The sequence below is a fragment of the Amblyomma americanum genome, chromosome 10, assembly GCF_052857255.1.
Source record: "Amblyomma americanum isolate KBUSLIRL-KWMA chromosome 10, ASM5285725v1, whole genome shotgun sequence".
NCBI classification, from domain to species: domain Eukaryota; kingdom Metazoa; phylum Arthropoda; class Arachnida; order Ixodida; family Ixodidae; genus Amblyomma; species Amblyomma americanum.
The window spans coordinates 134,141,082-134,156,261 of NC_135506.1; the positions used below are offsets into that span (position 1 = coordinate 134,141,082).

Here is a 15,180-nt window from a genome sequence, read left to right on the forward strand (position 1 = left end):
CTCCAGAACACAAATTCTGTGTTAATTGACAGGTGACACAGTAACGACCGTTACACAGTGTACGAGCACTACACAAGACACACTACAGAAGACAAGGCAAACTACAGAAGACAAGACAGACTACAAAAGAGAGGACAAACTACAGAAGACAGACTATAAAAGACAAGACAGAAGACAGGACTACAAAAGACAAGACTACAAAAGACAAGACAGACTACAGAAGACAAGACAGACTACACAAGACATGCCCAAAATACGACAAGACTACAGACTACAGATATTTTCTGTCTTAGAATCCTGTAGTGCGTTTTGACTGGGTGGGGAGCGCAAATACGGCACAAGGGACAAGGAAAGACGGACAACACGGGCTCCGTCTTTCTTTGTCCCTTGTGCCGTTTTTGCGCTCCCCATATACCATGGATCATCGTTACCGACTCGCCCAAGTTTCCACCCTTGGGAATTACGTTTTTAGCTTAATCTCGGTTTTACAAAGGAGTAACATTCTTTGCTTTTTCCGTCAATGTCCCTTTTATCGCTTTTAATATTACCTTTTCCTTGCTATTAAAGTTCTTGCTTTTTGCTGAATTTATTTATTGATATTTTATCTTTCTCTCTCGGTTTAACTGCACCTCATATTATACCTTTATCCGTGTTTTTTGTTGGCTTCACCTCTGTTGCTCATCCCAGTTTTTATCCTTTTAGTTATACAGCGCACTTCATCTTCAGTGTTTTAGCTGCGTTAATTGTTGGCTTCAGATGTGTTGATCAATTCTCCTTTGCGTACACGATCACCTTTGTGTTTTTATTGCATGTTTTTTTCTAGCCTCTACGCCTTTCTCTTTTTTCGCCACTTTGTTTGCGTGTATATTTTGGGTCAGTGTTATCGGACCTCTTGTTGAAAATTGCTTTAGTCAAACCACACCACTATTTCACGCGCCGGAGGCTTTTCTTTTTTAAATGGCTTGGTAAAAGTTATTTTTTGCCCCATCTTGTTCTGGTTTTATCCTGCCCACTGTAAATCTTTGGCTTTTAGCCTTGCTCATTTTACCAGTATTTGTCAAATCATTTCTGTTGCCACGAGTGCGCAAAATTTTCGCGCTTGTTGGCGCCTGTGTTTTGGGTATACATGCAGTCTTTCTGTGGTTCTTGAATAAAGTTGAAGTTCAGCGCCTGTGACGGCATCTTCCATGTTTTCTGTCTTTTGTCCGTGTTTTTTAATCGCTGTCAACAAGAAACCCGCCGCGGTGGCTCAGTGGTTAGGGCACTCGACTACAGATCCGGAGTTCCCGGGTTCGAACCCGACCGCGGCGGCTGCGTTTTTATGGAGGAAAAACGGTAAGTCGCCCGTGTGCTGTGCGATGTCAGTGCACGTTAAAGATCCCCAGGTGGTCGAAATTATTCCGGAGCCCTCCACTACGGCACCTCTTCTTCCTTTCTTCTTTCACTCCCTCCTTTATCCCTTCCCTTACGGCGCGGTTCAGGTGTCCAACGATATATGAGACAGATACTGGGCCATTTCCTTTCCCCAAAAACCAATTATTATTATTTTTATTATTATTGTCAACAAGATCGAACAAAAGCATGTTGAATTTCTGATAACATATTATCACGACTCGGTAGAACCCCGAAGAGAGCTTACAGATAAAACGATTTACTGGTCAACCAGCAAGAGTCCCCGCGCGTTTCAGCTTCTTCCTCTTCCAGCCTCACGCTCGTAGACCCAATCATCTTTGGCGTCTTCTTGCATGCGGCATGCTAGCCGTCTTTCAGGCCGCACGATCTGCGGGCCTCACACCAAAACCCGAGAACTGCCACTTCGGCTACGAGGAGCTGCAATTCTTATAGGACACGTCGTTAGCCAAGAAGGTGTCCGGCCTGATCCCGGAAAGCTCGCCGCCGTCGCGAAGTTCCCATCACCTACGGTCAAAAAGACGTTGCAGCGCTCCCTGGGGCTTTGCGCCTATTACCGTGGCTTCTCACGAATCGCCTGGCCATTAACTTCACTGACACGCGACAACGCTGTCTTTCGCTTGGGTGAAGGAGAGCACCAAACGTTTAATGAACTCCGGAAACTTCTACAGACGCCACCTATCCTGGCGCACTATGATGACGACGCCCTTACCCTGCTTCATACCTATGCGAGCAATGTGGGTTTAGGTGCTGTATTAGTGCGGCGCCAGGATGGTGTGGAGAAAATGATTGCTTGTGCCAGCAGGACTCTGTCTAAAGCAGAAGCGAACTACTCGGCAACAGAAAAATGTCTTGCAGTGGTATGGGCTGTTACGAAATTCCGCCCTTACTTTTACGCTCGCCCCTTTCAAGTCGTTAGCGGCCATCACTCTCTCTCGGTTGGCTGACGAACTTAAAGGACGCTTCAGGGAGACTCGCGCGTTGGAGCTTTAGATTACAAGAGTTCTACATGACAGTTATTTACAAATCCGGAAAGAAGCATGCGGATGCTGACTACCTTTCGCGAGCACCGGTCGAACCCTCCATCATGACCGACCGATGAAGACACTGCTTTTTTAGGAGTCACAGATGACGCAACTCTTTCCCAACAGTAGAGAGAGGACCGGGAATTGCCCCCTCTTATTATTTCTTGGAGAAGCGAGCTATGGCTGTGCCTAAAATTTTCGCACGCAGCCTCTCTTCTTTCTTTCTTCGCGACGACGTAATTTACAAGATGAACTTCCGGCCGGGGGGGAACAGTTATCTACTCTTCGTCCCAACAGCTCTTCACATGGAAGTCTTGCAAGCGTGCCACGACGAGCCAACCGCCGGCCACCTGGGCTACACCCGCACGTTGGCTATAGTACAGCGCGAATACTACTGGCCGAAACTACCGACGACAGTGAAGCACTACGTACGGACGTGCGTAGACTGCCAACGTTGTAAAACATCCCCTGAAAAACCAGCCGGCCTACTCTACGCTCTTAAAATGCCAAAGACACCTTTCAAGCAAATCGGCATGGACCTCCTCGGATCCATTCCGACGTCTACTGCCGGGAATAAATGGATAATTGTCGCCACCGATTATCTAATTCCCTACGCGGAGACGAAGGCTCTGCCCAGGGGTACCGCCGCCGAAGCAGCTCGGTTCTTCGTTGACAACATTGTCCTCGGGCATGGTGCTCCGGCACTCGTTATAACTGACCGAGGAACTGCCTTTACGGCCGAGCTTTTAGAAACCGTCCTCCGCATCAGCGGTACCAGTCATCGTAAAACGACAGCCTATCACCCTCAAACCAATGGATTGACGGAACGCCTCAATAAGACCATCGCAGACATGCTCTGTATGTACGTCGACGTGGACCACAAGAATTGGGACGAAATTCTTCCCTACGCCCCGTTCGCCTACAATATGGCACAATAAGACACCACTCGCATGACGCCTTTCAGCCTTCTTCATGGGTTACCAGTGACAACTACGCTGGATGCCATGTTGCTCCCGAATACCGAAGGCGACGATGTCGATCAGGATGCCGAGGAATTCGCACAGCGCGCAGAGGAATCTCGGCAACTCGCGTGTGTGCGCATCAGAACTCATCAGAAGTATGATGCACGACGCTACAATCTTCGACACAGACATGTCCTGTATGAACCCGGCGACAAAGTTTGGGTCTGGAAGCCTATTTGCGACCGTGGACTCTCCGAAAAACTATTACGGCAATACTTCAAGTCCTATGTTGTTCTAAGACGTTTAACCGACGTAACGAATGAGGTGGTGCCAGACCGGTTATCCACATCCAAGCAATGCCAGCAACAAGTCAACGTAGTTCATTTTGTACGTATGAAGCCGCACTACTCGGGCCGATCTTGACCTCCTACTTCTTTTTGTGACCATCGAGACGATGCTTCCTGAGGAGGGGGCAAATGCCACATGCCAGCATACGCCAAATATGACGAATGGTTCTACGAGCGGGATTACGGCGTCATCATCTGCATTCAGGATCTGCTCGCGTCAATTTCCAACCAACTCTCTGTTGATGACGATACCGAGCAGCCCAGGACCTAGTTACGCGTCTGTGGCGACCATGTATTGATCCCGTCAAGGGCCAGCATGTGTGTTACCTAGAGTTAGACAACAGTCCCGGAACTCGTGGCATCGCTGAAACCAGCATACCACTGCTCCTTGATCAGTAAGTATGTGTTCATCGTGGAATTATTGAACTGAACAATGGGGGAGCTGAAGTTTTGTTGACCGAGTTTGCTTGCGAACCTAAATGTTTGCCTAGCAAAACAGCTATTGCGTATTTCGAACTCATTAAATGTGCCGGAAGGCACGCGTTGTGTGTAAAACCGACGTGTGTGTAAACTGACGTGAGCCCGAAATTCGGGACTAATCAGAAACTCTGCCTAGAGGGCATTGTTGAATCTTTCCACGACTGTTTTGCCTCTACGTCCAAGGTTAGGCAGACACCACTCACAAAGCGCCGAGTTATAGTATACGCAAACCAGCAGCCGTTATGCCAGCCACCTTATCAGATCTCTTCGAAGGAACCTGATGCCTTTCGTCGCCATAATAATATTAAAAATAATAATATTACTAATTGGTTTTGGGAGAAAGTAAATGGCACAATATCTGTCTCATATATCGGCGGACACCTGAATCGCGCCGTAAAGGAAGGGATATAGAAAGGAGTGAAAGAAGAAAGGAAAAAAGCGGTGCCGTAGTGGAGGGCTCCGTAATAAAATCGACCACCTGGGGATATTTAACGTGCACTGACATAGCACAGCACACGGGCGCATTAACGTTTTGCCTCCATAAAAACGCAGCCGCCGCGGTCGGGTTCGACCCCGAGTGCTCCGGATTAGTAGCTTAGTGCCCTAACCACTGAGCCACCGCGGCGGGTAGCATTTACCGCCAAGTAGAATAAATGCTCCTGGACGACGTGATAAGGCTGTCGACGAGCCCGTGGGCGCCGCCTGTGGTCGTGGTGGCAAAGAAAGATGGAACACCAGGGTTCTGTGTTGAATGCAGGCGTCTAAACAAGGTCATCAAAAACTTGTTATTCCCTGGACCGGCTGCGCCACGGCACGTCCGCTCGATTTACGCTGTGACCATGGCAAATTCAGGTGGACGAACACCGACCGAGCAAAGACCACTTTTATTACCCCGGATGGTTTGCACAAATTCCGGATCCTCCCTTTCGGACTCTGCTTACCTCCTGTCACCTTCCAGCGGATGATGGACACCATACTTGCCGATCTGAAATAGCAGTCCAGCGTCGTGTATCTTGATGACGTTGTAATTTTCTCCGACACGTTCGAAAAGCACATGAGACGCCTGTGCACTGTATTTGAAGCAATTCGTTCGGTTGGTCTTGGCCTTAATCCCGAAAAGTACCATATCGCTTTCCAAGAGTTGAAGTCTCCGGACCACATTGCGAGCGCTCAGGGAGTAATTCTAGACCACGACAAGACAGCCGCTGTCACTGCTTTTGCGGTCCCAACAGATGAGAGAAGTGTGCGTATCTTTCTGGGGCTATGCGCCTATTATCGGCGTTTTTGTGCAGAAATTCTCCCAGATCTCTGAGACCCTCGCCCGCATTACGTAAAATTCTGAACCATCCTTCTGAGGCCAGAAGCCACAACAGGCCTTCGAAGACCTCCGAACATCGTCTCCAATGTAAGCCCATACTTACACAGTACGACGAGTCCGCCGACATTGAAATGCACACCAACGTCAGCAACATCCGCCCCATAGCGGTTATTGTGCAGTGGCAGGAGGGTTTCGAATGCGTAATCACGTACGGTTAGAAGTGCAGGATTATAAAAGTATTTAAAGAAAGTGGCGATTTATTTGATTTATTACAACGTTCAAGAATATAAAAAAAACGAGCATAGTGGCAAATGTTACAACACCGTTCTAAATGGGACGCTCCTGTCTTCAATCGATCCATGCATCCATCCGCCGGCGGTGCTTGTGACACCCAATTTGCTCTTCCCCAGCAATGCGGAGAAGTAATAGCTCTGCAAACGTCAGTTTTGCACACAGAGCTCTCCGGGGCCTGTCTCTCTTTTCGACAGGGCTTCTACGGTGCGAATCATTTTCTTCTCATTCATTGTTATAATTGCTGGGTCAATCTTAGGCTGCTGCATTCCTTCTCTCCCGTTCAACCTTTACTTCTGATGCATACCTCGGTATAAATAAAGCGTCCGTTCAGTGCACTTCATGGCCCAGCTTTAAGCGCGTGTAAAAACACGGAAACAGTCAGAAACCAGGGCTGCTCCGTAACGCAACACAACTAAAGGACAATAGTGATGAACAAGTTTTTGCTGCCCGACAATTCACGGGTGTCGTTGAAACGTGCTCGAGTGCCTCCATTCTGCTTATGCGGCGAATGCCGAATTTATGCCAAAACAAAAAACAATAGTGGTGGGTTAGCTCGGTTAAACCTGGATTGACGCGATAGCTACAGCTGGCCGAGTGTACCTTGTTCACGTGATGAACCACGTGATCAGCCACGGCGCCGCGCCACTGGCAACTGTTCCGCACCACGTGACCAACCACGCTGATAACCCGAATGCTACCGTAATGTAGCTATCGCTACAAAAACCTCCGAATCTCTTTAGGAGCCATCATCCTCGCGCAACTTGCGTTCAAATTTTTTTGTGCCTGTGAAGGGCCGTTGTGCATTGTATTACTTGAAGTTTACGCCCTTGAATCTTTTTCTGCTTGCAGTACAAAGTGCCAGAAGAGGAGGAAGCCAAGTCCCCAATCGGCGTGCTCTTTGGCTCCAACATGTACAGGTAAGGAGAGCGCATCCCATCAGTGCCTTAAGTCCGCTGCCTCCCCTTTAACCATCTTTAAGCTGCCGATCACATCAGGACTTCATCTGCCCAATGCAGTATAATCTACGTAGGTACGTAGACAGGAGGACGAAGAAGTTTTTTCATGGCTACAATAACGTGGACACAGAAAGAAAGAAGTACACCGGACGGGCGCAGTACTTGTTTCTTTCTGTGCCCTCGTTTTTGTAGCGCTGAAAAAAAAACTTCAAGAAACCATGCCTCACCAACTAGCCCCAGAACGTGTTTTAATAATTGAGGACGAACAAGCAGGTCTGAAATGAGGTAACACGTTTTAGCAGCCTAACGGACTCTCGGGCGGGTTGATGCATGATGCAAGAGTATGACAGCACATGTACAACGCACAAGAATGAGATTAACATAGGCGTACATTACCGTGTCGTTCTCTTTTTTTCGACGTCGTAGCTGTGCCACCGCTGATTTGCATTTCACGAGCTACTTTACCCATAAGGTACATTTTGTCCCCCAGCCATGTCGCATTAGTGGTCCCCTCTACTGTCGTCACGAAGCGCACACCTATTTAAAAGGTCTAAATATGACACATATTAACAGTTTGGCCCGAAATACTCGCTGTGCAAAGCCCGATCCCCGCCTTCACGAAGAATGACGACCACTATTGCAGCAGATCGCTCAGCTGCAGCCTGACCGCCGTCGTTGGCCTACACCGAACGGGAATTCAGGAATCCCCACTACAGGGTCCCACCCGTCACCAATGAACCGTGTCTCACCGGTTCGCTGTCTTCATCATCATCATTATCAGCCTGACTAAACGCACTGGAGGGCCAAGGCCCCTCCCACGCCTCTCCAATTAACCTTTCCTTTTGTCAGCTGCGGCCAACGTATCATCGCATACTCAATCTCATCTGCCCGCCTAGCTTTCTGCCGCCTCCTGCTACGCTTGCCTTCTCTTAGAATCCACTCCAATACCCTTAAGGTCTAGCGGTTATCTTGCTGATTATCGCATTACATGCTCTGCCCTAGCCCATTTTTTACTCTTGATTTCGACTAGCATGTCACTAACCCCCGTTTGTTCGCTCACCCACTCTACCCGCTTCCGCTCTCCTAATGTCAAACCTATAATCTTTCATTTCATAGTTCGCTGCGTTGTCCTTAACTTAAGCTGAACCCTTTTCGTTAGCCTCCAAGTTTCTGCCCCATAGGTAAGTACAGGTAAAATATAGCTATCGTATTCAGTTCTCTTGAGGAATATTGGGCTGAGCAAAAGAGGGAAAGTGAAGTGGGCTGTGATGTCCTCTTTGTTTCGTCCCTGTTCGTCTTTGTTTCGTCCCTCTTTGTTTCGTCCCTGCGACATTTGCAGTCAAACGCGAGTGATCGTCTCTGCTTTCTACGTCTTCATAACTGCTCAATTCATCGTTGTGAATTCATCAGCTGTGATTATTATAAAGCATTTATTAAGGGCTAGGAGCACCGTTCATTATAAAAATATTCGATAATTTTCTGATCAGCCAATTATCTTTTTCAAAACTCCTCCCTGGTTAAGGACTCGTCCAGGTCAAAATCACTTCTGGGGCCCTCTTTTGTCCAGAGCAGCTTGTCAGTAATCTGAGCAATGAAGGTTTAAGATGCCGGGCCGAGCCCGAATCTCTTCAAGGAGAACGCTGTTCTCAATTTCTACGAGATATTGGCACATAGACAGCTTAGACAATAACACAGCATGACCGGGTCTAAAATACGTTCATGTTTTGTCCGAGAAAGAGAGCGATCGCAAACAACGGACGAGGACAAGAACTCTGCAAACACAAATGCGCTGTTTTCCAGCGCTGCTCCTCTCAGAGTCACCGCAACCAACCAATCACGTGGCAGGATACATTTCTCGGACTTTGCCGTTTCGTTTACAATTCACAAATAAAATAAAGGCCCTCAGAAGTATGATTTTCCCACGGTGCGACATTGAATACTCAAGTTTCGCTTCTCGAGGCGTTTGCTACTAGCGACGCTAAGAAACGAATCCAATGGGATGAGGAAATTTGGATGGAAGACGAACTGTAACCATCCAAACTAGCACCGAAGTGCCTCTGAAGGTACTGTTAGGCTTAGATTCGATCATTTTTAAGCCAACTACAGGAAAAAGCAAACTGTAACACAAAATTGTAGCTCTTGCTCTTCTTTACTCTTGCAGCGCCGTTACTCTGCAGCGGCGCTGCAACAAGCAATTTCCTAAAAAGAGGCAGTGTTGCATGAATTTGAGCCCAGAGAGCAAATTTACATGTGTTAAGCTGGGTAGAGCTCTTTTCAATAAAGAAATTTACTTCTTTTCTTTTACATTTATCAAGATTATAATCCAAGACTGGGTGGGGAACAAGGCGGGGAAGCAGAGACTTATTTATTTTTATTTCTTAATTTGTATTAATCGACAGGCAATAGTACAGGCAGGATGTAAAACGAAATGAATAGCATGATACTTAGAAATATTTCACCAAAACACAGCATTTGTAACACTGACGCAAAGCTTAGCAATGGCTGTTTGTTATTTCCTCAAAGCTACCATCACGCCGATTTATCACTTTGTTTTTGATGCAAGACGCGACCAGATCTATCTCGATTAATTGCAGTCAGGTGGAGCCCGGCGTCTTTGTGAGATTGTAGTAGACCAGCAAACTCCGAGTCACGGAACAACTTTACAACCTTACGGAGGCCTTGCTCCTTTCTTGATCCTACTTCGTTCCCTTGCTTCCGTAGGCAGTCGATTCCCTCTGACAAACACCTCTTTTTTTTTGTGGGCAGAAGCCAAGTCCGAGACGACCCTGACAACCGCCAGAAGTTAGTGTTTCTTTACAACAGGCATGGTGATTTGGCTTTTCAAAGTCCTTGCGAGATTCAAAGCGAGAATTTAATGGAGCTCCTTGAGTTTTACCTGTACTCGACTCTTGAGAAGTTTAATAACTGTTTAAATGTCCAAAACAATGGGATTTGTATAGGAGCTAGTGTAGTGCCAGTGGTTTGTAACATTTACCTAAGTTTTGCCGCTCGCTTTTAAAAGTTTTGGACGACGCGTTTGTTGTGCGAATTTTAAGATATGTAGATGACTTTTGAGGCCTTTTACACTGCGGACCTAGCGACTCCAACCGACTGGCGGTAAAAAAAATTATGAATGCCTTTAGGCAGTATTCACTCCATTTAAAATTCACTCACGAACCTGGTAAAAGAAAGCAGCGCGAAAAAAACAAGGACGAACAGAAGTGGACAGGACCGGGCGCTGACTACCAACACATTTATTCAGAAAAATTCCTTGTTTTTTTCGCGCTGCATTCTTTTACCATGTTCACTGACCAACAAGCCCAAACAGCCGCTTTAACTCACGAACGAGCCACACGCAACCACAGTCATTTTTTTTTTACTTGCTGCGAACCTTCCCAGGAGAAACCCATTTGTGCTGAATGTACGCACCTCGAACTCAAAAAAAGGCTCTTGCTGTTTGATTCTAACCACTCTAAATTAGTGAAGCGAAGCACTGATAAGGCTTGTTTTTCAAACGCTGTAAAAAGATGTCTCTGCCGCACTGTCTCAGCTAGTGTCGTGACGCAGGCCAATCGCCGTTCTGGTGCGTGCTTTCCATTAGAAACGGTGAGATGAGTGGGCGAGTCTGTGTTGAAGGAACTCAATGGAAGGAACAAGAATGAAAAGAAGGCTACTGCGGTAGGAAGGAAGAGAGTTCAAGTGGTGCCGTATTTGCAAAAAGTGGCGCACAATGTAAAAAAAGTCGCCGAGATCCAAGGTGTTAACATTGTTCTTTTCTGCCCCTGTTAAGCTTTCAGGTCTCTGCGCACGAATAATGCCTGCTGATAATAAGAAACACTGGAACAGCTAGCATATTACGTTTGCCGGGTGCAAAACAGAAGTAATATATAAGATCTCGTTCACGTGTGTAAAGTGTTTTGTAGGACAGACTGGAGATTGTATTAACGAAAGACTGAGCAAGCACCTAACAAAAATTGGTAATAGTGAAGATCGCAATCTTGTCTTGCATTGTAGTAGATGCCCTGGGAAGTGTTCCCCTCGTTTCGATCATGTAACCATTTCAGGCCGCGGAAAAACAAGAAAGGCACGTGAAATTTTTGAGGCCTATCTGATAAATAAGCATGGTTATGCTTGCGTCAGTTCTCCGTCGATTGGGCTGACAACGAGATTGACTTCCTGAGTGATTAAACGTAGGTTGTCTGTTTTGGCTTGGCGCGTGCGTAACGGTCACTCGAAGGAATGTGCACATTAAAGATGTCAGTTATTCGTCCAGCCTTCTCCTGTGTAGGTTCTCCTCTTGACCCTCGTCTTTTTTCGGCAGGTAAAAATTATTCTTCGACATGTCATACCAACTGGCCCGCCATTCAGCCTTGCTTCAGTAATTTTATTATGCTGTGGGCTCTTTCCTTTTATGTCAGCCTCGCAGTAATCGTGCCAACGCGTGCATCAGTGCCATAGCTGTGACAACCTGCCGTGCGCGGTACCTGACGTACTGCATCAGAAACAATGTCCCTTCACCTGACGCGACTGGACTCTTCGGCTTACTGGAGCCATCGACGGGTCACTGGAGACGAATTTGCCGAATCCTCAAGTCGGGATGCTGGAGGCAGGTTAGGAACCTGCGTGGTTGGCTCAGAGTTGTGACGACTTCTGGCGCTGCGGGTTGGGTTGACGAGAGGCGCTACCAGGACTCATGTCGGCTAGTAGCACGCCTCACCGAGTGCCACTGGAACCAATGTCGCGTGAGGCTGCATAGAAAAAAGAACAGACCACCGAACCCAGCGCCCGTGGCATACATTGATTGCGCAGCGTGTCCACAGAACGGCAAAGCGCCGCTGTCCAAGTGTCCGAAGTTATGTTTGGTGCGTGATGTGAAAAAACACGAACTTCTGATGGTTGTCAGTGTTGTCTCGGAATTTGATCCTGTCCACAAAAAAGAGATGTTTGTCCGAGGGAATCGACTGCCTTCGGAAGCAAGGGAACGAGGTTGAGTCAAGAAAGCAGCAAGGCCTCCGTAAGGTGGCAAAGTTTTTCCGTGACTCGGAGCTGGCTCTACCACAGTCTGACAAGGATGGTCGATTTGTGGTGCTGCCTATTGGGCGGTACAACAAAAAAGCCTCTGAAGCGTGAAGAAACATTTTACGGGCGTACGGAAAAGCCTACCAAAGTGAAACCGCTGCGGAAAACCTCCTTGAACAACTGAATTTAGACCATGTGCGCAGATGAGTCCAAAAATGCTCCGAGAACACCCTGAAAGCGTTTTTCTCAGCCAAGACACATAAGCCGTCGGTACCATTTAGGGCCATCATTACAGAAGAAGGTTCGTGGCAAAAGGTGGATGGTGATTACCTTCAACGCTATCTGAACAGCCTGATACCTGACGGCCCCTTCGAGACGAAGAACTCTGTAGCACTCACTGAGGAACTTCAGCAAGAAGTCTTAAGAGCTAACTCGGCATTCTCAGTGTACATCGAAGACCTCTTGTACTATATCCCTCACTACGATCTGTTCTATGCAGTGAGAGAACTTATAGACGGCTCTGGTGAAATGGTTTTTCGAAGTTGTTGCGTTCAGAGCGAGAATTTTATGGAACTCCTTGAGTTTCACATGGCCTCGACTCTTCTGAAGTATAACAATTGTTTTTATATTAAAAATAATGGAGTTTGTATAGGAGCCAGTGTAGCGCCAGTGCTCTGTAACATTTTCCTCGATAAGTTTGACCGTTCGCTTTTAAGAGTTTTGGACGACGCGCGTGTTGTGCGAATTGTAATATGTGCAGATGATTTTTCATTGCTTTTAAACTGCGGGCCTAACGACTCCTATCGACTGATAGTAGAACACATCATGAGTTCCTTTAGGCAGTGTTCACCCCATTTAAATCTCCCTCACGACCTAGCCACACACAACTTCATTCGTTTTTTGGACTTGCTACTAACCTTCTCAAGAGAAAGCCATTTGTGCTGGATGTACACACCTAGAACTCAGAAAGGACTCCTGCCGTACAATTCCAACCACTCTAATTTAGTAAAGCGAAGCATTGCTAAGGCTTGTTTTTCAAATTCTGTAAAAAGAAGTTGCTGCCACACTGTCTAAGCTACTGTCATGACGCAGGCCAATCGCCTTTCTGGTGCGGGTTTCCCAACAGAAATTGTGAGAGGAGTGGCCGAGTCTGTATTGATGAAACTGAATGGCAGGGCCAAGAAAGAAAAGAAGGCTACTGCGCTAGGAAGGAAGTTCAAGTGGTGCCGTATCTGCAAAAAGTGGCGCACAATGTAAAAAAGTCGCCGAGCGCCAAGACGTTAACGTGGTTTCTTCTGCCCCTATTTAGCTTTCAGGTCTCTGCGCATGAATAATACCTGCTGATAATAAGAAACACTGCTACACAGAACGTGGAACAATAGATAGCATTGTATGAGTAAAGTAAGCCGAATATATATTGAATTTAGGTATTCAATGAGAAATGTCCTAATATATAAAAACCTTTTATTAGCACTCAAGTATGCTGAGACAGGCCTGTTCTTTTCCTTTGGGAAATGCTATCAATATCTTGCTGATTCTTGTAAAGGATCAGTGGGATCATACATCATGTATAAAAAGCACCATGGGAGTGTGACATTTTGTTAGGAGATTTCCAAAAATCTTGTCTTCAGCATGTAATTCTGTTAGCTTTAAAGTATAATTCAGTGTTCTTTTGTTCATAGGTGAATAATAAATAAAAATTCAGCCATATCACAAAAACTCAAAGGAGGTCCTTGAACATCTAAAATTCAATTCAATTCAATTCAATTCTTTTATTTTTCCAGAAATAAAGGACCCTGGAAAGGGTCAAGAGCTAAAAGCTGTCTCGACAGCTTGACTAGGCCCATGACCCCTTCTACAAGGCAGTAGGTTTACAGCAACAGGTAACATCAATTAAGAAATGCAAAGAACAATGAGTTATACAATAGCAGAAATGCAATTTAATTATTAACTAAACAGCATATGATTTCAAAATGTGTCTACAAAAACTGTACTTATAGTTTTGAACACAGCACAATACCAACAAGAGAAGTAAGCAGACAGAAATATAAAGAAAAATAGAATACATACATGTTCTTGAAAAACAGCACTTGCAAATGAAAAGGTAAACACGCATAGCCATTCATTCTTTGAATAGAAAATACATTCTCAGTTCTTTTACGCCGCAACTCATAACACATTTATGCTCATTTAGAATAAATGGCAGATTATGCTGTAGTGACTGAAATTTATAATTATTTCGAAATTTCGGGCGCACCCAGACGTCATCATTACGCGTTGATAGTGCAACATGTCTTCTTTTTAGAGATCCTAGATTCATTAAAAAATCCTGAAAAGCTACAGTGGAAAAGTAAAAAGACCGGAGCAGGCGACATGGATACATATATTCAGCACTAATGATGTGGTAGCTTATAAAAGCACTTCGCGTGGGAGACAGGTAATCAAGGTTTGCAATATGTCGCATGATTCTCTTTTGAAGTACAACTATCTTTGCAACGTTTCCTTTTGTCGTTGTAGCCCATACTAGACCACAGTAGTCGATATGTGAAGCAAACAGTGCGTGATAAATTTGTATTTTGGCCTGTGTTGGAAGAAGATGTCGGCAGCGAGATAAGATTCCCTTCACTGCGGCCAGTTTTCTACAAACATCTTCTACGTGTTTATCCCAACTTAAGTTCGAAGAAAACGTAACCCCGAGAATTCTATGTTCATTCACTACTTGAACTTCTTGGCCCTGGCATCGGACAACATGGCATGTCTTGACTATCTTATTTTTGGCTCTAAATATTACTACTTTCGTCTTCTTAGGATTTATCCTAATGCAATTTAAATTGGACCAGAGGTGTAATTTGTCAAGTATTTGATTACATTTGATAATTAAATCGTCTACATTAGGACCCGAAATTATTATGCTGCTGTCGTCTGCATATACGATATGCAAGATGTAACTTACAGGCAATAGAGTTAAAAGCTATATATCTTTTGTGCCCACAGCTTTGTGTTAGTAGCTGCATTATGCAGAAATTTCTTCTAGCAAGTAAGAGATAATGACAGATTAAAATTTTGGGGAAGTCCACCAACACGATTTGTTTAAAATATTAGGAATATAAGGGTTTCACCATTCTACGGTAGAAGATGCCGATAAGAATCACTTCTAGCCTCTGGTCAGTGCTGTTCAAATACAAAGATCTATATATGACATGAAAGCAAATAAGTGTTGCTGCCATATGATCACAATTGCACGGAATGAGTTAAAAATTAACGGATATTGGTTGACTGCTACATGTAAAATGTAGATAGCTAAGGTAACAAGGACCACCATATTATAACACAAAAAGACAGAAAAGAAATAAGTGCTCAATTCATTGA

General features: G+C 45.5%; 1 protein-coding gene across 7 annotated transcripts in view; it reads left to right on the top strand.

The window, feature by feature from the left end:
* LOC144107794 (multidrug resistance-associated protein 1-like) overlaps positions 1 to 15,180 on the top strand; it is a 592,391-nt gene that overhangs the window by 172,629 nt on the left and 404,582 nt on the right. For all 7 annotated transcript variants that reach the window (XM_077640975.1, XM_077640979.1, XM_077640978.1 and 4 more), the window contains one exon: positions 6,686 to 6,753. In XM_077640975.1, the coding sequence (XP_077497101.1) occupies positions 6,686 to 6,753 (68 nt within the window). The remainder of the gene's footprint in view (positions 1 to 6,685; positions 6,754 to 15,180) is intronic.